Source organism: Petromyzon marinus, chromosome 37 (genome assembly GCF_048934315.1).
Source record: "Petromyzon marinus isolate PM22_M1 ecotype Great Lakes invasive population chromosome 37, UKy_Petmar_22M1.pri1.0, whole genome shotgun sequence".
Lineage (NCBI taxonomy): Eukaryota > Metazoa > Chordata > Hyperoartia > Petromyzontiformes > Petromyzontidae > Petromyzon > Petromyzon marinus.
In genome coordinates, this window is record NC_133703.1 from 22,303,264 (window position 1) to 22,328,037 (window position 24,774).

The 24,774-nt window shown below is 44.2% G+C and overlaps 1 protein-coding gene across 1 annotated transcript; it reads left to right on the forward strand.

The window, feature by feature from the left end:
• Window positions 1–155: 155 nt before the first annotated feature.
• Window positions 156–22,832, forward strand: PDPK1 (3-phosphoinositide dependent protein kinase 1). Its single transcript, XM_032967074.2, has 14 exons — window positions 156–299; window positions 6,360–6,686; window positions 7,228–7,270; window positions 7,996–8,133; window positions 9,414–9,558; window positions 10,345–10,442; window positions 11,336–11,411; window positions 12,905–12,973; window positions 13,504–13,600; window positions 14,698–14,871; window positions 15,490–15,827; window positions 16,196–16,253; window positions 16,999–17,151; window positions 20,057–22,832. The coding sequence occupies exons 1-14, from the start codon at window positions 276–278 to the stop codon at window positions 20,171–20,173; spliced, it is 1,857 nt and encodes a 618-aa protein (XP_032822965.1). The 5' UTR covers window positions 156–275; the 3' UTR covers window positions 20,174–22,832.
• Window positions 22,833–24,774: the final 1,942 nt, after the last annotated feature.

Here is a 24,774-nt window from a genome sequence, read left to right on the forward strand (position 1 = left end):
CCGTGTGCGCATGCGCGAGTTTCGCAGAAGAAGGGAGGGGGGGGGCGAATGGGGGGTAAGCAGAGGAAGGGGCGGAGTCATGGGGGGGGGGGAAGAGGCGGGGCAGGTTGGGGGGGGGATCCTGCGTCTTAGCCGCGTATGAGGGGGGGGGTAGAATGGCGCATGCGCAGTGGAGCGCTGTGACGTCACTGGGGGGGGAAGATGGAGGCGGTGGTGTCGGGGCGGCGGGAGTAGGAGTTTAGCCGGGGCGGCCTCGCTCCCTCTCTGCCTCTCTCATGGCCGGCGCGTCAAGCCACGTCGTGAGTTTGCGCGCGGTGTCGGGCGGCAACGGAGGGAAGCGGACGGCGGTGCGGGGCCGCTGAGCGCCGCTGTTTGTGTGCGTGCGTGCGTGTTGTGCCTCGAGGCGCCTTGAGCCGCGGCGCGGAGCCCGGGCCCAACGGGAAGCGCGAGAGACCGGGGAGCGGGGGGAGGGGAGCGGGATGGAGGATGGGTCGTGGGGGTGTCGTGGGGGTGCCGTGGGGGTAAAGAGGGTACCGAGGGAGATTAGAGCTGCGGGGGGTGATCGGAGGGAGCGTGGGGAGATCACCCGGAGGGAAGGCGCGATGGTGGGGGGAAAGGCGCCGGGTAATGAAGAGGGGAGCAAGGGAGAATGGAGGAGCGAGGAGGAACGGGCGATTCGTGGATCTCGGGGATACCTGGAGAGAGCCAGGAGGGAGGGGTGGCATCAGTATGGAGCATGGGGGATCAAGCGGACAAGGGAATGAGAACGGTGAAAGGGGGGGAAAGGGGTGAGGTGGATCTGCGTGAGCAAAGAGGATCTGAGAATATTACGAAAGGTGGGTGGGAGGGTTTGGAGATCTGGGAGGTGAAATTGAACTTTGTCAGAGCAGAGTAGTGTAGGCTCGTGAGGGAAGGATGGGTCTGCTAAATCCTAGCAGAATATCAACAAGTCAACGGGGCTCACGGAGAAGGACCGGAGAATATTGCGGGGGGGTGGGGGAGCAACGAAAAACAGGAATCTGAGAGTTTCAGGAAATCAACAAGGGTCAGGAGGGAGCATCAGGGGGGGTATGTGGAGAACGGAGTATGGCGATCAGTGGTATGAGGAGCAATGATGGGTGGGGGGGGTCAATTAGAACTAGGAGGGATGATGCAGAAGACGAGGCTATCTTGGAGATGGGGCCGCGCAATGTGAGCGAAGATTGCCCTGGAGAGAGGGGATTAGCCTGGTTAGGGGAACCAGGAGGACCGGGAAACCGGTGGGGTGGGTTATTAGCAGGAGCTCTCAAAACGGATGCTGCAGCCTCGGGGGGCTTCAGGAGAAACAGTGCTTTTCATTTGGATTAGGAATCAAGAGGGAGTTTGGGTTCGGTTACGAACTTGGAATATGGTGATTCAGTGGTAACACGAGGGCAAGTGGTGTATCACGGGGCCACCTTGGCTGTTCCCAGTAATCCCACGCCCCTCCTCGCTCGCTCGCTACTGTTTATATAACTCGGCCCGCAGTGAGGGGACTTTGTGGAACCGACACCACCGCATCTGCACACCACCAGTTTGCCTTCCTCCTCGCCCCCCCCCAACACGTAGGACGGCTACGTATGCGGGGGGGTCCCCGTGTCTCCGGGATAAGGGGGTGGAGGCTGGCGCCGTGATAACCCCACCCGGCTCGTTACGTTGCCTGCAGAGGTGTTGCGAGAGAACGCGCAGGCGTTGTTTACTTGAGAGCCCCGAGTATTGTGCGTCCTTGGGGTTCACCCTTGCAACGACTTGTTTTAAATCCCTTCGTGTAACAAAAAAAAACAAATTTTGATACACGAGGTCAGGGTTTTTAGCCCGTGGGAGTTTTACACGGCTCAGCGGTCGCGGAATCGCAAGAAACGCGGGTTGTGAACCGCGTGTTTAATTCGAATAGCTGAGCTAATTAAAGGCACCGTGGCATTAATTACATTCAGTTGAATTTCAAAGCGATGGGTGGAGCGCGTATGTTTGAAGCGCCGTCTGTCGTGCGTGTGAATACCCGAGGCTCTGCACTGTTGTGTAGACCTCGCTCAACACGAGCGAAGAAGCGTCCACGTATAAGAGAATAAAGGCTGAGGCTTCCCGACACAGCAGGGAGTGGCCCATTGACGAGCGCCTTACAAGAATGTAATCTACTAAATTGGGCTCTTAGGAATGTGAATATTCCGACTAGACCCTGGGAAGCACAGCAGTTGTATTCTTTCGTGCTTCTAACGATTCCCTGGGAGGAGGAAAAAATAAACCGATACTAGTAGTCTGCCTGGCTAGAAATTACTCCCAATATGGTAATAGTTGTGTACAGTATTTCAGTAAGGTTACCATAGAAGATGACTCAAACTTAGGCCCATCACTCTTTACTCTTCCTAATTGTGAGAATGTGATGAGAGAGTGTGACAGATAACGAGCAAGTGCACAGATAAGACGACTTTTGCCCCAGGCTGTTGCTCGGAAAACCCCTGTGTTTACACGAAGCGAGGATATGCCCCGTGCTTCTTGGTGATATGTACCTGTGATGTTACCTTCTGTTCTATTCATTAGAGCTTGCTGCTGTTGCGTGATGGTTTAGCGCACGGGGCTTGCAATGAAGAGATTGGCGATTTTACTCAGTCTCGCGGCATGTTAGTTCAAAACTACGGGCACGTTTTTATAATCACCGCAGCTCTATCCACCCATCAGTATAAATCGTGACACCACAGGTGGCATATGGTGGAATACATGTGGATACATCCACTTATCCCAAGACGTCTGGCCAGTGTTGAAGAGTAGGCCAAAATACCCTCTGTAGGGTCTTTTCTAGGGCCCCCTCTCGTGGAGGTCCTTCCACCAGCAGTGGTGTGAGCGAGCCATTGCGTGGCTGCACCTCTCTTTCCATCTTGATTTAGGTAACTGCAGTGTTATTGTAATGTTACTTGGTATGAACTTGGTTTGGGTAACATTCGTGAAGATGCAAACTTTCGTTTCACTAACATTGCGTTCGGTGGAGGGTTCAGTATGAATTGCAGTTTTGCATCTGGCCCCTCAGCAGAGGCTCCACTCTTCCACAGAGTTAGCAGTTGTCAGTAAGTGGTGGTTGTGTAAAGTGCGACTGTGTGGGAGGACTAGTTCCGTGTGAAGAAGTTCGGTTTGCTGTGCGGATCCCCACGCCTGGTTCACGCGCTGAGCCGCTGCATGGCCCGTGTGGACTCGGAGCGAAGGTTTTCTTTTCTAGAAAATATTATCTACGGCGTATAATTTGCATATCATTTGGATACATTTAAACACATCGATTTTGCACACACGAACCAATTCATGTATTATAAGCTATTCATTGATTAATCGACGCATCATTACACCCATAATTCTTTATGACAGGCTGTCAAAACTCCATTAAGTTCTGTGTCATCATCCCTTGCCTAAAATCAGAAGAACAGTCATCATCAAGCAGACGCATATTCTGTTGTTTTTTTGTAAGACACGTTCCGTATGGTTATGCATCACCAGTGAGTTTGCAGTGCGGAGGAGTGTGCCTTAATATCTGTGGTCGTTTCTTATGGCTGGTTTGAAGCATGCACTGGAGGAGAAACGTTGTGGTTATTATTAATTTGTTGACTTGTTAAAATGTTGATCCGCCACAAGAACAACACGGCGACCATTTTTATCAGCTTGCTGTACTCTCTCTGGACTTTACAATACTGTGAGTCTCACTGGTGGATCAATGCTTTCATTTACTTGATTCTAATTTAAATCCCGGTTTATAATTATGTTTTTTTTACTGATTGCAACAATCCTATTCAAGCACGGTCCACTCTTCAATGAGCACAAGGGAGTTGAGCAATGCACAGTTTGACATAGGGAGGGAACAACACATCGATTCATTGATTGATATTGATTTGCTTTTAGCACATGTTACATGCATCAAATCGCATGCATTACAATGCCATTTGATTCGTATGCGTCTGTGACAATATCACCGGCAATGTACCAGATCTCAGAAACTAAGGACGGTTGACTACGTACGATAGTGCTTGGCTTGGCGACTATCATGTGTTTGGCGGCTGGGGGGTATCGTTGTCAGCAGAGGGCAGCGCATCAAAACATTTTTGTCCTCTACAAAAACCTTGCGGCCCCCCCTTACCCAACCCACAATGACCAGGATGGTAAAGTATGTTCGAATAACCCCCAGGACCCGCACAATGTGAGGACACCCTCATCCAGAAGTTGGTTGACAACAGAGCTGTACATGTACGTACATTACAGAAACACTGCACTGTTGCAGTCCTTGCAGCCACTAGAGGCGCCATACTTACCGTACTATAAACAAAAAATTGATTCTTGCATAAAATCACGCAATTTATTGAATCGCCGTGGGAATTGATTGTGCCTCCCCTAGTTAGATTGTTCACCTCAGCTGAAGATGTGGAAACCTATCTGGATGATAACCTTTCCTGTGGTCACCAGCTTAACCGCTGCTCATAGCCACATTTTTGAATGAGCGTTATCTACTTTCGTTTTGGAATTGTTTTTAACCGTCAGTTAGGTTTTGTGCATTTAGGGGTCTGCGGTGAAGTCCACACCTTCCACAGACCCCCTAACACCCAATGTAAACAACTGCGAGGGAGACGATCTGCGGTCGAGTGATTCATCATTGGCCCGCAATGGCGTCATCTGAAATTGTTCCTCGTTTGTCTTCCAAACTATCCGCAACAACTTTGGCATTGTCAGATAAAAATGAGGAATGCGCGCTCGTCCACTGACCCCCTTATTGGGAGTCGCGAAGAAGAGGACATGTGATGAGGTGGTCTACGTTGAGAGAGGCCAGGGGGATTTCTGTTCTTCTGTATGTGCCCTCGTAAAATGTGACACTGAGTACTTAGCATTTCAAGCTGGAACAAGACCCCCCCCCCTGGTATACGGCGTTAAATAGTCGAGGGAATTTCAGGTACTTACATTGAGCTACTTGCAAAATGTGAGGCGTCTCGGTTGATGATTTTTTTAACCAGGTTAAAGCCCTTAGCCATAGCAGTGGTGCAGTGATTCATCAGCTGCGCGATGAACCCCCCCCCCCCCCCCCGTGGCGTAAGTTTCAGTTTTGCCACGCCTAGCAGCATTGGCGACCAGCCCTAGGCACCGCCGCCACCTTTGCCAATCTGCACTGACAAGCTTGTTGTTCACTTGTGGTTAAACAAACCCCATGATCGGCACTGCATGGGGGGAGGCCTCCATCCAACAGTGGATTGGCAGGCGATTGACAATTAGTGCATTGTTATGAGAAACCAGTTTGAGATCTTTGTCATGGGAGCCCTTGGGTGACAAATGTGGACCTGCTTTGCATTAGCATCACTACTCGCACATGGCAGAAGTTTCTTGTTTTTAATTGAAAGCACAGCCCAAAAGACGAACTCTTACGAGGTTCACACCAAGGCTGTTTGAGCTCGCTGAACTGAGTCATCCAATACAAGTTTGATGCTCAGGGAAATGAGATGTTTACTTTTGTAGTGAAATCCATTGGTTCAAGGGTGTGGCTGATATTGTGCCGCTATAGGCCACACCCAAGTGTGACTTCACCAGGGTGTGGCAGCCCCACATGATACATGTAGACGAGAGAGCATATGAGTATAAAGTAAGGAAACCGCTTTGTCCCCAACACGTTCACACATTTGTATCTTCACGTGCTCATGGACTGTGCAGCTACACATTAAGGCATCTGTGCAACCTCGAACTCTATGCATGCCTGCGGCGAAAATCCCACACCTCCATTCGCAACCACGTCACGAGGCATGGTTCACTGTAGGTCACTCGGGACACGTGGGAAAATGTCTAGGCGCATCATTTGTTTTGGCAGACCATTGTTATCCATTTTTTTAATTGCTCACATCCTTTGAATCCACAGATATTAGGAAGAATCGTGGGTTTGGTGGTCTGCAAATTGTTGGTTGAGAAGAGGATGGCAGATAGGAGTTATAATCTTTCACCTTGTGTTAAAACCATATTGCTTGCTTTGTGGTTTAATTCATTTCACCATCAGTCTGAAAAGTATTGTTTTGCTTTATGCAATATGCAACAATTGTGTTACTTCGCACAGCCCTTTTGGAAGAACGTTACATAAAATTAAAGTAAACTAAACAAAGTAAAGGGTTGTGCTTTTATCAGGCTAACCAGTATTGACCCCAAGTTTTTTTTTGCCACCATCTTCTCACCACTGCTGCAACAATTCAGCATCATAAATCTTGGCACATGTTTTGATTTTATTTTACAAACGCACTTGTGAATCATTTTCCGGTGTAAACCACACATGGTTTCCATTCTTAAGTATCTGTCGCGAATGTTGTGTGCAATGCTTTTCCATTGCATCTCCTTTGCAGCCCGTACTGTGCAAAATCCAGGCCGGGGGAGCGCTTGGGCCCTGCCCTTCACCCTTGCTTGGCGTTTCTGCCATGGGAACACGTGGAGAGAATGGGGATCACGAGGAGGGTTCCGAGGGCACGCACAGGACAGAGCAGTCGCCCACGGCCGACCACGCCTCCACTTCCACGGAGCAACCATCCACCGGCCGGCCCGGTGGCTCCCCCGGTGCCGCCTCCTCGCGGACAGCTCAGCCTCAGCCCCAGCCGACGGCAGCTCACCCTCGCAAGAAGCGTCCCGAGGATTTCAAGTTCGGCAAGATTCTTGGCGAGGGATCTTTCTCCACGGTCAGTCTCCGGGGTAGACGAACACCGAGGACTGTGAGCGCAGAAAATGCAAACGCACGTAGCGGTGCCAATGGGGTTGAATGTCCTTGATCGTTGTGAGAGGGATCCTCCTTTTTAGACAGAATCACAACTATGAGCGATAAAGAAAAATAAAGAAAATTAAAAATATGATTGACGACATTTGTAATGTGCTAAATGTTCCGAATGTTGTGTTCTCGGAAAAACAACATTTGTATGCCAGCCTTTAAATAGTAGGTGACTGTTTTTGCAGTGGTGGAGATGCAAAAATCCCAAAAAACTCAACTGTCGTTTAGAAGAAGGTCCATTTCCCAAAACAGCCTATGATTAGATATATCTGTTATACGGCAGTGGTATTGACAAATGTGGTTAGTTTTTATTGGTTCTGGTGCACATTATACTTCTCGCTTGCAAAATAGCTGTCTGAGAATGGATTATAATATAAATTAAATAATCAAGGTTATTCCCAGTGTATGCCTAAAGCCATTGACTACAGCGGTGCTCGCCTTTTGTTCTCTTGCAGGTGGTGCTTGCTAAGGAGGTGGCAACTGGAAAAGAATATGCCAGTAAGCAAAGACACGTGTGCCAATTATCATGAAAAAAATCCCTTAATGTGCAGTTGGTTAAAATATCACTGAAGCCATGCATACACACTTAAAATTTTAGTTGTACATTGGGAAAGGGAGTATTTTTTTCTTTGGCATATTTACATGGATACTTTTTTTCTCAACCACATAATCTTCTTCATCCTAGTGTTTAGCATTATTGATGACTTGGAAAGGCCTTCAACTCGCAGTGGATTGATCATAGCCGACTATGATGAGAGCTGCATTAGACCAACGATATATGCTGGCTGCTGTTGTCTGATATGTTGCTGGTCCAGTGACCTGTCACAAAAGCTTATTTTACAAACTATATAGTTGTTTTACTCAATTTGCATTAAATCCTTTCCTGGATTTTCCCTCTTACCAATTAGGAAGTCGTGGGTTCTATTCCGACCCTGATGACTGTAGGTTTGCAGTTTGCATGTTCTCCTTGTGGTCACGTGTATTTTTCTCCAGGTCCTCCGGTTTTTCAAACCACATTTAGAAACACGCGTTTTAGAGTCTTTGGCTGCTCTATTTCCATGTGATAAACCACTCCGTTCGGCTATCATTTGTGGCCAGGTCGCTTCTGAAAAAGAGCAACATAGCTTAGTGGGCCTTCCCTGGTAATATAAAATCGTTGCATTAAAAAAAAAATTAGACGTTACAAGGTTACCCTTATTAACAACTTTAATTTGTTTTTTCAGTAAAAATCTTGGAAAAGCGACACATTATAAAGGAGAAGAAAGTTCCCTATGTGAATCGAGAGAAGGAGGTGCTTTCCCGGCTGAACCACCCCTTCTTCGTCAAGCTCTTCTTCACCTTCCAGGACGAGGAGAAGCTCTGTATCCCCTCTGCGCCTGCCTGTTTGTTAATGTGATGCCGACCTCTGATGTCGATAATTGGGATAGTTCATGACTTGAAAAATCAGGTTGGAGTGGTGGCGTGGTAGTGTAAACACGCCGCACCATGAACCCAGCCAACGTAGTTCGATTCCCAGCCATGGTTAGCATTGATGGCAACTCGTATATGAACCAGTTCTGGCCCCATCCTTCAGCAGTCTGTGTTGACAAGCGTCTTGAAGTTTTGTCAAACAACCTCCACGACTAACGCTGTTTGGGGAACCCTTCATCCAGCAGTAGATTGGCAAAAGTGTGTAAATGAATACAACTACCAGCATACCACCTTTGAGTCTTTGCATTAAAATGTGGACTTCTCAATGTACGTCTTATCCAGAGATTGGTTTTTTGGGGTTTTCCGTGCCAAAGAAAGCCTTACATAGTCGCTCTAAAAATAATTGAAGAGGGCATGAGAGACTCTGCCCACTGAATAACTCGTTAGTTGTGCAATCAAACGCTCTTTCTTGCAATTGTGCATCGTGATTGCAATCACCCATATATGATGCAGAAAACTTTATATACATTGGATACATTGAAAGTAGTCTAGGTCACATGCAAAGGGTGCGCATTACATTACACCCAAGGCCACTGGGGTTTTCACGGAGCTGAGATTGGGCTGAAGGAAGTGTGGCTGCCATCCTCTTACCCGCATATCTCTATGGGAAAACGTATTTTTGAGTCTCTGACACAGCAACATTCCCTGACCATAAGCAGTCAGCCCGTGCCTGTTTTTATTATTTTTAGTTCATGGATGCCTTTAACCGCGACATACCTTGCCTGTGACGTAACGCTCATGTCTCAGAAGGAACTTAAAAATACTTAAACTAGGGGTAGGGACTTTTTTTTTAAATATTAAGACAATTGGTGGCACCCAATTGTAATCTTCTCATTTGTGTATACTGGTTGTAGAGTGCACGATGTTAACTTTTTTAATGGGACTATAACTTGGCGAACTGAGGCAATAAAGAATGTATTCCTTAAATCGAGTTACAAAACCGAGACAGTCAATTTGCAGGGAGAGAGGTGTGAATCCTTACATACCTAATAATAAAGGAGACCCTTCAGAATCTCCACCGTAGACCCAAGTAGTTACTATGAAATTACCGTCATGCGTGACTGACCACACAAAAGGCGCCACTCTTAAGGTTTTTGCTCAGGACAGCCTGATGGTAAAGTGGATCCCTCGGCTTTTTGCTCGTGCAATGAACTTAACTTGAGCTTCGCAGACTTTGGGTTGAGCTACGCCAAGAATGGAGAGATGCTGAAATACATCCGCAAGCACCGTTCTTTTGACGAGAACTGCACTCGATTCTACTCGGCCCAAATTGTGTCATCCCTGGAACATTTGCACAGCCTCGGCATCATACACAGGTGAGAGCCAGTACCACAGCATGGTCAACAAGTGTGCATGGGACACTGCTGCTGTTGCCTCTTTGTGTAGCTAGGGACATTAGCTAAACATCACAATCCGGGATACGTAACCAACTCGGTCCTGTCAATCACCATATTGTGTTTGCACAATCCTGTAAAATGACTTCATGATCACAGTCTTGTGGTGGCGATTGTTGTGTTGGTGATGGATATGAAAGTTTGGTGGCGCGCACAGGCCCTGTGGCAGTGGTATATTAACATCGATTAATATTGATTCTTGTAATACGTGTTACGTGCATCGATTTGTTTGTAAGAATCGATGTTTGACGATACAGTTTGTTCTTATGTTAGCGTCTTAATGTGATCACATTACAACTACGTCTCGACACAGTTTGTAAATATATTTCATGGATTTACCTGACCCCCCACCCCTGGCCACCAAACATTGACTACTACAATGTAAAAAAATAGTTTTGTTTTTCTTGAATCGTTAACCTGAATTGCAACAATCCGTTGAATCCTGAGGGTGTGAATTGTGAGAGTTCTAATGGATTGCCTTTTGTAACTTTTTTCCTTTTTTATTATGCATGGTGTTAGCTTCAGTCTTGTTTGACTTTATAAATAGTGAAGAAGTGAAGCTCCAAACAATTACGAATTATGTAAATAACTCATTTACAAGCTGCACATTACCCTGGTCATACATCTTTTGCTGAGTGTTTAAACTAATTGTTGTTGCATATGTTTTCTTGTATCATTAAATACGTTTTATTTTTGTGTGTGTTTTAGGGATTTGAAACCAGAAAATATCCTTCTGAATGAAGACATGCATATCCAGATCACTGATTTTGGCACAGCTAAAATCCTATCTGATAACAGCAAGCATGGTGAGAAATGTGACCAAATCTTGGGTTTTGGATTGTTAACTAGTTTGATGCATTTGATATTTTGTTCATGAAACATTTTGTTAAACACCTCGCCTATAAGTTTACGTAAATTAGTGGACACACCGAGTTGGCTCCAAAGAATCTATACCATGTCAAAGAACTGAACAATTAGCACGGTTGTCTACGTACAGTGTGAAAGAAGTTCAACATATATATACAACTCTGGGTTTCAGCCGCACTTGCATAAACCAGGTTCTAAATGTAGTGAGTTTATGGTTTTAGGCCGGTCACCAATGACTGCACAATGAACATAAGATTTTGGTTTGGTTGACGTGTGGCAAACGCTCTGTACAGGGCGTTAAAAAAAACTGCGACCCTCGTGGATAAAGAGACCTCATATGAATTACTTTACAAGTCTGTGACACATTTTGGGGCCATTCTCTTAAACAAGGTGGTGCACTGCCGACTTAGATTTTATAAATGAAATATCTTTGTCTCCTGGTGTGTCGTCGATAGCACAATTGGATTGTTATTGGGGGGAAAAACAAACCAAAAATTACAAACCGCGAGTAAAAACTTAACTCCAGTGTTGTTCACCGTATAATCAACTGCTAGTGCCAGCTCTGAAAAGCACAGTCTATTGTACAATTAATTGGTTCTATAGGTGCGATCATCCACAATTTCTAACTTTAAAATAAAATGATTGAAATATAATCCAATGCTTTCCTTGTACTTGGGCAGTTAGTTAATCTGACTTTCGCACTGATTTGTTTTGCTGTACGGGCAACTGACCGTTGCACAGTTCGTCGTTTAAACACTTGTTGGGAATGGTTTTGAGTTGTACGTTGCCCGTTGTAAACCGTGTTGTACTTTTGCCCGTCCCCGCCCTGCAGCCCGGGCGAACTCGTTTGTGGGTACGGCTCAGTACGTGTCCCCAGAGCTGCTCACCGAGAAGTCTGCCTGCAAGAGGTGAGCCCACCACAGTGGCTTAGCAATGCCTCGTGCTCACTGGAGAGGCATAATGAGACCGGCTTGAGTAATCCTTAGAGATAATCTCGCGATGCCATCCAAGCGGTTCAGCGTGTTTTATTACTGCGTTTCTAGATGTATTGAATGCCTAACATGTCTGCTCGACAAAGTTCGTGTTTTTTTGTGTCGAATGCAATGTAAACTTATGTATTCGTTGATAAATATTACTCTTTGTCTCCTAGATTAAGGTGAGACGTGGCTAATTATATTTAGACAGACATAGAAGTTGCACCTCTGTCCACCCAGCAATAATAAATGTGCACACCTATGTGAAGATGATCGCACAATTTACTCCCTATTCACCAACTCAGTCACCAGCGTGGTGATGTATGCACAAATGTCCCCCACAACTGACACGATGTGGAGAGGTCTGATTGAGCAGCGTGGGTTTACAAAGTATTTTTAAGCTAAAACCGTGTTTTTCCAGTCAACTCTTGATAATTATCAGGGGTGGGCGGTGGGGGTGGACATGGCCCGAATAAAAAAAAAAATCCACAGGATAATGCAAAACACATGTATTTAGGATTCGTAAACGTTTTCTGTGTAACTACATAGGATGGGGGTTAAGAATGCCTTCGTAGGGCATGCCACCTGTTTTTCTTGCTTCCGAAAGAAATCGACTAGCTAACTTGTTCTGTGGTCACATGGGCCATCAAGTCACTGACCCTCTATGAATAAGGAGCAACCAGTAAAGATTTATACAATTATTTTTTCACAAGCACGGTTAATCAGCAACCCGTATAATCTGCCTGCGGATAATTGAGAGCTAACTGTTAATTATTTTTCAGTGCAAGAATCGAGGTTTTTTTTGCCCCTGCACTGCACGTTGAATCGATAGCGTCCACAAGGTTTTCCACTAAAATCTGCACAGTGTTTCTATGAATTCATCACAAACAATATCAGATATAATCGATCATTGTACACGCAATTCGATGCTTGTAGTCCTGAACATTAGGATTGATTTTAATGTCTGAATACGTTTATGCCAAATTACGACATTTGCTTTTCATTGGCTTGATAAACGTGTGTGTTGATCCCAATCCGATAGTTAAACGGCATTCATAGTAGCCTTTGCCAATCCTGATTGCGTAGCTTTTTACGGAATGCTTTAGAGGTGGGGGGCAGGGATTGTGACGTGGAAGAAGGTTGTGAGATTAAAATAAAACCTAAATTCAGACTTGACTTGCTTTTTTAAGATGCTTATGGAAAATAGTCCTGAGAGCCATGGGAAATATGCGTGGGCAAATAGACGTATTATTGGGAGAGAAAGAAACCCATTCAAATGTGATAAGGGTCTATCCTTGACAGGCAAATGATCTACCTCATCTCTTTATGTTGCTTAATTTGGTTTATGCATCTTGCCCTGGACTGAACAGCCCAGGCTGATTGATATACTTTGCTGAGTAATCTCTACTCTCTCACTTTGCTTGCAGTTCTGACCTCTGGGCACTTGGCTGTATCATCTACCAGCTGGTCGCCGGTCTGCCTCCCTTTCGTGCCCCGTAAGTTGCCACCCCCACTGGGTGTCTGCACTTCTGACTTTTAACAGTGAATTAGATTTAGACCAATTCACTCTGCTGTTTTTATCAGCCGATTACCTGTTCATACCGAACAATTTCGGTGGACATCGAAGTGCACCTCCCTTTAGTATCAGTTATAGAACATTACTTATGTATGTTGTTATCGTAAAATGTGAAATGCTAAATTGATGTTTGTTATCCCCTCGCGTTTGGATGAAATTGGACAAACATCTCAATACAAAACTCTCATGAAAAAGAGTGAGGCTTGGTGAAGCTTTACTGGATAAATATGTTACTCTATTAGTATTTATTATAGAGTGCACCAAATATATTGTGCGTCTCTGTGATGTAAATAAGCATTGCCTTCCCCATCTCTGAGATCACGAGTTAATTTGACAGCTTCCTATCTCGTGTGTAAATGGATTAAACACATTGGTTGAAGTGCACTGTCCTATCTTGGGTGAGATTTCATCATTAATTTGGAACGTGTGTCTTGGTTGTTTTGTTCTCAGAAATGAATATTTAATCTTCCAGAAGATCATCAAGTTGGAGTATGAGTTTCCGGAGAAATTTTTCCCAAAAGCAAAGGATCTAGTGGAGAAGCTGCTTGTACGGACTACCATGCCAGACTATTCTGTTATATACATTGAACCTATTCTACAGATAAAATACTTTCCTAGTAGACCTACCTCGTTACATTGCCATATGAATGAGCAATACAAATGTAATGATATATGTGGGGTGTTATCCGTTTTCCAGTTTACACAGGAATAGGATGGTAGCTGTGTTTGTCTGGTTTCCCCACAGTGAATGTGTGTACATGTTGCTGTCTCTTTGTGCAAATAGGGTTATAATATTACTTTTGTAAATATGCATAGTTATTGGTGTTTATCAGCGCCAGTGTGCTTTAGTGGTTGTACTTGCACATCTGGGGCATGTGTTGCAGTGTTTTTGTAGTCTTGTTATTGTATGTGTGTTGTAACGTTTGTGTGTAGTTTCCACGAGCACATTCGAGTGCGTGTAAGCTGACTTGGCCTTAATCTGTGCTCAGTCAATACTGTAAACAGCCGAGCTCGGCTGATGCAGGGATATTTGTGTTGTTTTGCACCCGGGCTTTTTCCTGTGTGCTACTGATTTACCTGTTTTTGACACAGCCTTCTGACTAGGGTTGCCATGATATGACAATACTACGATGTATTTGTATGACTTAAGAGCCGCAATAATTGTTATTCCTATTAAGAAATATTGTCACGATTACCGTTTCTCACTTTGTGTGTGTTTTCAAATATTTAACAAGACAGTATTAAATAACTACGCGTGAAGTTGATAATAATTACATTTCTAAACAACATCTTTCACACGTAAAATAAGTGCTTTCTAAAAATAATTCCAGATAAATTGTTGTTGGTTATTACGTCATTATATTCTGACAGCATTGTATTTTACATAACGGTTATAGATTGCAAAGTTACTCAAACTCATCGCAGGCTTATTTTGAGTCCAGTCGAATAACTTTAAAAGCAATCTGTTTTTTTTACCTTGAAGTATATCTATCACAGTACGTAGACAGGACTACGTGACAACAAAGTAACGGGAAATTTACATCGCTATAGTCCCCCATATTTTGATATTTTACATCGTATGGCGTCCGTGACGACGTCGTGGCACGACCCAGCCTCTTGACACCGCTGCCGCGCGTGCTTTAGGTGAGTGACCCAATGCAGCGGCTGGGCTGCGACGAGTGCGGAGGGTACCCGCCTCTCAAGAGCCACCCCTTCTTCTCGGAGATCAGCTGGGACGACCTCCACCTGCAGACCCCGCCCAAGCTCACCGCCTACCTGCCCGCCATGACGGAGGACGACGAGGAGTGTTACGGCAATGTACGCAGTTTCTTGGTACTCTGCAACTGGTTGCTGCTACTGCTGCTGCTGCCCGTTGTTTGTTGTTGTTCTTGTTTCTGCAATTTTATAGCAAAGCTGCATTCCTGGTGCGTTATGTGTTGTCAAAGGAGATGGTGATATTTGTATAAAAGGCAATAGTTGAGTGGTTATTCAGTGGTTTCTACTTTGCAGTTCTTGACGCAGTTTTGTTTTGAATCTTTACACGGTGGGCAGCAGAGGGCAGTGCAGCAACATCCATTGGTACAGTGTACGTCCACGTCAATGCAACCTACTTTCACCAATTTGAACCATTGTGGTGAAGTTTGGTCAAATAATACCCTTACTGAGGGGAGGTGTGACCGGGGGCTTAGAAATCCTTCATTGGTAGAGCAGAGAGTGTGCAGAGCGGAGTAAAGTGAGATGAAAGGCGGGATGGGGGAGGGTAGGTCGGGACACGTCCATTGAGAATCTCTTGTTTATTCCACTCCGTCTTAATGAATCCTGCAGTGACTTGTAATTTTGGTGATCTAAACTCGCCTTGCCAGCCTATCTGGTCACTTCACTTGACCTCTTCATTCAGCCGGTCTCTCTCCTGCCTCCCTAATCTCCCTCGTTCAGTACGACGACCTGCTCAGCGGTTTCGGCAACATGCAAGTGGAGGAGACGCAACCCATCCCCATCCCCTCTGTGGCACGGGTGCCTTCGAGCGGCGGCTGTAGCAGCGGCGGCAGCTACCGGGATGTGGGCGTGTCGCCCGGAGCAGGCGGGCGCGCGGAGAGGGAGGCCGGCTCGCTGGGCGTGTCGCCACGCGACGGAGAGAGGGTGCGCACCGGCGGCGTGGAGCAGTACATCCTGGAGAACGAGGACGAGCACTCGCTGGAGCTCGACTTCAACCTGGCACTCTCGCAGGATGACCGCAAGCTGCTGCTGAACAAGCAGGCCCGCGCCAACCCATGGTACCGTTTGTTCCGATGTAGACACCACGGTGGAGAGTGAGGATTAGGTCACTTAGAGTTTGGGGATTAAAAAAAATTGGATTTCCATATTTTTAAACACAATTTTGGATGGGATTTTTCTTAACATTTTTGGATCGTTTACATTTTGTCATTATTTAATGTGTCTTAATGCTAATGAAAGGGATCTCCACCCGATGCTGCTGTTGGTGGGGAAAAGCATGTGACAACCATGCATGTGACACCTTTGGATCCATCTGAAACATACAAATCTGGATTGTCTGAAATTTCGTTTATTTGCCCTATTTTCATATTGCCTACTGCTTGCGTTATGATGACATATCTATATTTGTGTTATGTATTTCACACAGGCACCCATTTGTGGAGAATAACCTCATCTTCAAAATGGGCCCAGTGGACAAAAGAAAAGTAAGTGATCTTAGAAGCACCACTGGTACTCCCCTTGTTTCAATCGGCTCTCTTTAATTCCACTGGATATTTTGTTTGCAGTGTTATGCCACTGCAGATAATCCCCACTCACCCACTGATCTGGGCTGGCCCTCCTCGCTGCTGTAAACTGTGACGTTTCATGCCAGCCACCTGTAAGGTGTTAACTGTAGCTGCTATAATAGTTTTATTGGCCTTTTAAATTTAAAATTCGGTTAAAAATTTTATGGTTTGTATATTTAATTATGCTTGTTAAAACAATTGTTATTTTTACTGGTGACCTTTACGTGCAATGAAGTAGGGTCATCGCCTCAAACTTTGTCGATTAAGTAACGTTTCTTTGAAAGCAGTGTTTTGACGAATATGTAGCCTTTTTTGTTTGTTAATTTTACTTGTGCAACACTGCCAACGCAGTATCACGACTTAATTTATCCAGGAAGGACTCACTGAGTCTAAACATTTCTTACGGAGGCTGTTGCATTGGGTTATTTGTCCACTTCCACCTTACGAGTGTTATCCTTGTTTGAGTACACAAATTTCATCATCTTACAATGCACCCCGATATCTGATCTGAACAGGAGTGGAGTAGGCATTATTACGCACACCTTTAAATTGACTATCTGAATGCAAAGTGAGTCATTTGGTATGCCCCGAGTAAACATCTGTTCCAAGCAGTGGCATTCGTGTGCACGTCTTGAGTGTGCCCCGCTGTGTTTGTGCCGCCCAGGGCCTGTTTGCCCGCCGAAGGCAGCTGCTGCTCACGGAAGGCCCTCACCTCTACTACGTGGACCCTGTGAACAAGGTCCTGAAGGGCGAGATCCCCTGGTCCCGCGAGCTGCGACCCGAAGCCAAGAACTTTAAGACTTTCTTCGTACACACAGTACGTCCTTGAGCATCACCCAAGCATGACCGGCTTACAATGTTTGGATTAAAATGTTCAGAACAAGTTCAAACCGAGTTTAAATTAATTTTCTTATGCAGTTGACTAGCAAGAGCATACAAACTCCCAGTTGTATATACAGTAATGGAAAAAAGTATTTGATCCCCTGCTGATTTTGTACGTCTGCCCACTGACAAAGAAATGATCATTCTATAATTTTTAATGGTAGGTTTATTTGAACGGTGAGAGACAGAATAACAACAAAAAAATCCAGAAAAAAGCTTGTCAAAAATGTTATGAATTCGTTTGCATTTTAATGAGGGAAATAAGTATTTGACCCCTCTGAAAAACATGACTAGTACTTGGTGGCAAAACCCGTGTTGGCAATCACAGAGGTCAGACGTTTCTTGTAGTTGGCCACAGGTTTGCACACATCTCAGGAGGGATTTTGTCCCACTCTTTGCAGATCTTCTCCAAGTCATTAAGCTTTCAAGGCTGACGTTTGGCAACTCGAACCTTCAGCTCCCTCCACAGATTTTCTATGGGCTTAAGGTCTGGAGACTGGCTAGGCCACTCCAGGACCTTAACGTGCTTCTTCTTGAGCCACTCCTTTGTTGCCTTGGCCGTGTGTTTTGGGTCATTGTCATGCTGAAATACCCATCCACGACCCATTTTCAATGCCCTGGCTGAGGGAAGGAGGTTCTCACCCAAGATTTGATGGTACATGGCCCCGTCCATCGTTCCTTTTATGCGGTGAAGTTGTCTTGTCCCCTTAGCAGAAAAACACATCCAAAGCATCATGTTTCCACCTCCATGTTTCACGGTGGGGATGGTGTTCTTGGGGTCATAGGCAGCATTCCTCCTCCTCCAAACACGGCGAGTTGAGTTGATGCCAAAGAGCTCCATTTTGGTCTCATCTAACCACAACACTTTCACCCAGTTGTCCTCTGAATCATTCAGATGTTCATTGGCAAACTTCAGACGGGCATGTATATGTGCTTTCTTGAGCAGGGGGACCTTGCGGACGCTGCAGGATTTCAGTCCTTCACGGCGTAGTGTGTTACCAATTGTTTTATTGGTGACTTTGGTCCCAGCTGCCTTGAGATCATTGACAAGATCCTCCCGTGTAGTTCTGGGCTGATTCCTCACTGTTCTCATGATCATTGCAACTCCACGAGGTGAGATCTTGCATGGAGCCCCAGGCCAAGGGAGATTGACAGTTCTTTTGTATTTCTTCCATTTGCGAATAATTGCACCAACTGTTGTCACCTTCTCACCAAGCTGCCTGGCAATGGTCTTGTAGCCCATTCCAGCCTTGTGTAGATCTACAATCTTGTCCCTGACATCCTTGGAGAGCTCTTTGGTCTTGGCCATGGTGGAGAGTTTGGAATCTGATTGATTGCTTCTGTGGACAGGTGTCTTTTATACTAAAAGACACCTGGGAGCCAGAAATCTTTCTGATTGAGAGGGGGCCAAATACTTATTTCCCTCATTAAAACGCAAATCAATTTCTAACATTTTTGACATGCGTTTTTATGGATTTTGTTGTTGTTATTCTGTCTCTCACTGTTCAAATGAACCTACAATTAAAATTATAGACTGATCATTTCTTTGTCAGTGGGCAAACGTACAAAATCAGCAGGGGATCAAATACTTTTTTCCCTCACTGCATGTATGTCGAACTTTTTCCGCACTGTATGTAGCCAACCACGCTAATTTGAGGTGCATGTATGCTGTACGCTGTGTATGTGCGTTTGCACACAATACACTGTGTTCACTGCGTTATTGTGTGTGTGCACGTGGCCACAGCATGCCTCGGGTACGTACACCGCGCTGTACAAACGAACACACGTACGTGTACACACCGTTAGATCTGCGCGCAATACACATCTACAGTCACCTCCCAGCAATTCTACACAATTCTAACGTCGTGAATAAATATCCTGGTTTGGGGGTTAACTTGACCCATTATTTATCCCACTAGGGTGAATAAAATGAGTATCTGTTTGTGGAATGCTATCAGTTGTGGCTTATTGTCATGTGAATGTGAAATGTGCACCATTGGCTCTCACAGCCAGCGGGCGAAGGGGAGTGCTGCTCCAATGCTTGTTTGAGCAGGGAGATTTTTTGTCCTACAGTCATCGTCAGCAGCCATGATCAATCCACTGCTTAATTGGCCATATTCGCAACTTTACCCAATGTGTTGGCGAATGTGGGTTATCAAATTGCGTGAAAACGAATGGCTCAAGGAACTAATGCTCTGCATTGGAGCACAGTTGGTATCGCACAGATTATGGGCTGACTATTGGCCCTCCCACATAACCATAAACCAAACGGTTACACTACAATAACAAGCACCACAATGCCAATTGTTACAATTTCTCACTCGGATGACAGATGGCAAAGTTCGATAAAGCACATGTGAATGGGGAAAGATGAGCTAATCTGCATGGTTATATTTGCTGGCGGAACAATATAAATGGAAGATGCACAAATATATGTCCGCGCAATACAGCTCATTATTGCAGGCTGAGATTCAATGCAAATACATAAATAAGCAATACTTCAAATTATTTAAAAACATCTCTACCTATTTGAATAAAGACATGTAGACACCCACATTGTTCGTCTATAGACAGTGTTGCACAAAATCAAGGACCGTTTACTGTCCCTTCAGGCAAATTAACCATGAAAGGATGCTGCAATATGTTTAGACTAATCCAACTCCTCATCCCTTTCCAGGGAAGTCATTAGCTAGCCACGTTGGGTTTATGACCCAGAGTGCTCCGGTTTAATCAATAGACATGTTCTTTTAGCACTGTAGCGAGAGCCATCTTAGTGTTCCTGTTTACTGCCTTTGTAAATAAAAGCTGAACGTGTGTGTGTGTGTGTGCGTGCCTTCCAGCCGAACCGAACCTACTACCTGATGGACCCACGTTGCAATGCCCACACCTGGTGCAAGAAGATTGAAGAGGTTTGGAAAAGAACCTACAAAAACCACCAAAAGCAGAGCAGCAAATGAAAGGCAAATGCGCTTGTGGATGGCCGTGTGTATGTCTAAGTGGCTGCCACACACCTACGTGCACGCTCCCTCTGGGAGGGCCATTAGGACACGGAGTTGAAGATTTTGACCTCAGACTTTCTGCAATCACTGTCCATTACCTCCAAACAGGAGCATGGAGCATACGTGTAATGTACACCGTGGGCTTTGAGCTTACTCTGTCCTGTGGTGCGAGCTTGTATGACTAATATCTGTAAAACACTTAACAGTTTGAGACTGCCTGTTGTGGCCAGACATTGATAGCGACTGTCTCTTGTTTCACTGTGCACACCAAACCCTTGCTGCGCACCCACACACTCGGCTGCATCGGAGGGGGGGGTCGTTTGCGTGCTGCCGCGTTTTTGCTGTGCTGTGATGCTGTACGAATTCACGTGGATCCTGCAACTTGGGGGGGAATTTGTAAAGGAAGCTGGGGGAAGCCGTTCATGAATCACTGACGTCATGGACGCTTAGAATGATATATTATTTGGCAAAGTATTGATTTGTTTTAGTTGATATATCTGATTTTAATATGACAATGTAGGCCTTATTTTTTTATTCCCCCCCCCCCCCCCACACTTTTATGTAACCGTGACTGTGTGACTTCAAGATCAGCGTTCCATATTAGAGTTTAAGAAAAAGTAGATTGTTTTATTTCACACGCATGTTGGGAGACTCAAGTTCCTTTTCTGACTTTGTCATGAAATCAAATGTAAAAAACACAAGATTTGCGTTTTGCATACAACATGCAAACGTAGTGTAGGAGAACTGATGAAATTCAATACAAAAAAGTGTAGCTCCCAAATATACCATGCAGTACACTAAAATACAACTACAAATCCACACAAAATATTAACACGAGATAAGCTACAGGCATATTGCAGTGCATAGATGGCACACAGTACCAATGCACATTTTAAATGTGAATAATACATATCAAAAATTTACAATCAACCCTTTAATTACAGTAATTAAGCAATTCTAAAGTGATACAATATATAAGCATAGACGTATGTATGACTGCACAGCAAATGCTTCTTTTTTATTGTATACATCAATTATAATTAACAAATCATAGTCCTGGAAACACTAAATTTGAAAGCCAGTCTCCTTATTCAAATGCTTTTGTAAACGTATACGATGAATGTTTAACGTACTTTAATTTTAAGACCATAGAACATAAAAAACCCTTCACATTGTCCTAAGGAAAGAATGCTTATTTATCGGAGCGCATATAAAAGGTCTGCCATCATTGCAAGGTATTTCTAAGAGAGAAGTCATTGTCATGCACATAAAATACTTGTCTTCCATTCTTTGTAAAAAAAAAAAGTAGGTGGTGGGTGGCACAGAAAAACATTACTAAACACAACCATTTCCCTGGGATGAAATTTGCTTCAAATTGTAAAATCCAACAATGTGTAATGGTACTCCTAAACCTATTGCTTGTGTTTGGCTTGGATGCTAGCGAGTGGTGACGTGTTGAATTAGAAGGCGTCATGATGTCGTGTTCGGGAGCGTCTGCTGAAAACCAAACTGTCCATGATGAGTTGGTGACCATCCCACTGCAGCCGTTGCGCCAGCTTCCACTATATATTCCAGTCTGCAGAACACAGGGCCGTCTGTTTCGTCATTGCCGTGTGCCGATCCATGGATTTCGATGCACTCGCGTTCACAGGAGGCTTCCAGGTTTGCCACCAATTCCGCGTCTACCGCAAGTTTCCTTGTCAATTTGAAGTGCTTATAAACGATATACCGTTAAGTTAAAGTAAATGTAGAAAATGTTCCGCGTAGGCAGTTGAGTGGCAATTTAAATTGACGGGGTGGGGGGAAACTTTTAGGGAAACATGAACCTGTACAGGCATGGCAGTTCCATTGGTAATGAAAGCAGCTCTTGCAGTAATACATTGTTGGACCATTGCTGTTTAAGGCAAATGGGACATAGAGATAAACAACAGGTTTCATGATGCTAGCTACTGACGGGCATATGGTCAAATCTACCAATGAAAGTACACATGCAAGTTGCTAATCTTATCGCAGCATGTTCGCAGCATGTATTTATCGCGCCGATTGGCTGGGTTCTCAAGTCAACCTTCAAGTGCGTGCACATTCATGGCACACCCGCTGCATTTGACGTGCATCTGTGAGCAGTGACGAGATCTGATTCGTTAACTTGTGGAGTGCTCTGGACATTGTATGTTTAGTGGAGCAGTGAAGCATTGTTGATGAGAATTTTAGAGTTTGCAATTGTTAACATGTAGAGAACACTTCATATTTTTGACTAAAGTTATTTACTGGCTAATGTTTATTTAGCCATCAGTTTGTGTTCTTGTTTTATTTAAATCTAATATATAAATTCTGTACGGATTCATTTCATGTTCAAGGGCAATGTTGTGTAAGTATTTCAGATGTATAGCCTTTGAATGTGGGTTATTGTAAAATGTCAACATTTTAACCAAGCGCTGTTATGCTTTGTGTGTTTGATTTGTGGTAATATAATTGCGGTGGGATTGTGTTGGTTTTTAGCACTTTGCTTTAAATTTCCCAACACTTGCAGGTTCTCTGTATGATATGCATGTGTTTAGGCTTCATAGTGTGTAATAGCGATATTCAATCGTAAATAAATTGTTTTGTTGCTTGTCAATTGGATGGTGTCATGCAGGCTAGCTTTTTGTCAAGGTAGCCTTGTGCGTTGACCCAGAGGGTGGGAATGTGGGATGCTGGGAGTTGGTTTTTCCAGCTCTGACGTACACAAAATGACACATGGGAAGAATATTTCACGATAATGGAAAACCGGATAACTCATTGTAATTACATCGTGCGAAGGGTTATTGCATGCATCATCAGGCAACCCGTCTTGGCTGTTGATTAGACTTCAATGTCAAACCAATTCAGGGTTATGGTTAGTGAAGACAGACGAAGGGTTTTTTTTTGTCAAGTCTGAAAATAATTTCCCGTATAATAAATTATTAAACGCTAAATCTATGTAACACCGTTGAAGGCATCCCACTGCATTCAGGAAAATAGCTGACCTTTATAACCAGGTGTGAGCCAATACATCTTATTACAAGAAGGCCAAAAAATATGGAAACACGTTTAAATAAATAATAATTTTATTGACCATGTTACAGTCCTGTACTTATATACGGCTAGTTATTTTATGAATATAATTCCTGTTAGATGGGTATTGAAATATTGCCAAGTAATGCCATGTGATGCACATCAAGTCCGTTCACGTGCAGAAAGAAGTGTTGTGCCGATCAGGAATATACCAACCAAATCCCACGGGGTTTGCTAACCACATGTGCTAAGATATTTCTTAAATCGATTACATAATTTAAAGGGGGAGTGATTTAAGCCGAAACAACGAAGCAAGCTCGTTCCAAACGCGAGGTGGCGGGAACACCAAATAATATTGGCAAAAAGGTTTTATATATATGACTGCTCGACCCGAGCTGTAGATGCTCTGATACTTGCATTGTCTCTGTACTGTTCGCCGTTTAGCGTTCTCTGGGTAACACTGGTGAGACAAGGCCATAAAGAAGGCTGTCTGGTGTAGGCCAATCAGTTTTTTTTAAATGCATTCATTTTTTTGGTTTCAGTAAAGTCACGTAGAAGGGAAACAATAAAATAATAAAAATATAAAACAATTCTACGTGACTTTACCGAAAGAACCAAGAATATGAATCCCTGCAGTCACGAAAGCTTTAAATCTAATTTAATGCATTCATTATCAGAGCATGTTTTGCCATAAATACGTGCGGTTAATGCAGACTTGCAAATGATATCTATTTGGTTTTGACTTTCAACTTTCGTGACTGCAGGAATTATATTCTTGGTTCTTTCGGTGAAGTCACGTAGATAGAAAATAAAATTAAAAATAAAAGCAAAAACACGACGTTTCGATCGCAGCACAAGCGAGCTTTATCAGGCGGAGATGAAGACCGCTTGTGTTGTGATCGAAACGTGTTTTTTTTGCTTTTAATTTATTTGAAATTTTATTATATTTATGTCTACGTGACTTTACCGAAAGAACCAAGAATATATCTATTTGGTGTTTGAACATCTTAACACCTAAATTTTTATTTAAAGCTTTCGTGACTGCAGTGATTCATACTCCTGGTTCTTTCGGTAAGGTCACGTTGAAGGGAAACAAAATAATAAAATATATATAAAACAAGAAAATTCTCACGAAGTTTCGACTGCAACACAAGCAGTCATCATCAGGTGTGAAAACCAACGGCAAGAACATTTGAAAGAAGTGGCGGTTTGTATTGATTTATTTTTAAACGTTAGCACCACGGATAGCGATTTGACAGTTTGTTTAGATGGACGAGTCCATCTATGTTCGGAAAAGAGGAGGGGGGAGACGAAAAATTGATGTATGCTGTCTGAAAGCCACCGTAAGCGTGAACAATCAATTAAGACCCAAAATGGTTTATCAAATCCTTCCAATGATTGCTAAGCCAGAATCCATCTTCTCGGTTGAAATTGTCTCTGTGTTTGGTAGCCAGATGGCTTGCAAAGAACCTCTGTCTTTGAGAAGTCAATGTCATGTGAGCTTACTGAATTATAACAGTGATCTG

What these genes read in the sequence shown, in the direction of transcription:
- PDPK1 (XM_032967074.2), top strand. Translation starts at nt 276, where the DNA reads ATGGCCGGCGCGTCAAGCCACGTC. An exon ending in CCAGGACGAGGAGAAGCTCT is followed by an intron (nt 8,134 to 9,413) that starts GTATCCCCTCTG and finishes TGAGCTTCGCAG; the next exon opens with ACTTTGGGTTGAGCTACGCC. An exon ending in ATCTGATAACAGCAAGCATG is followed by an intron (nt 10,443 to 11,335) that starts GTGAGAAATGTG and finishes CCCGCCCTGCAG; the next exon opens with CCCGGGCGAACTCGTTTGTG.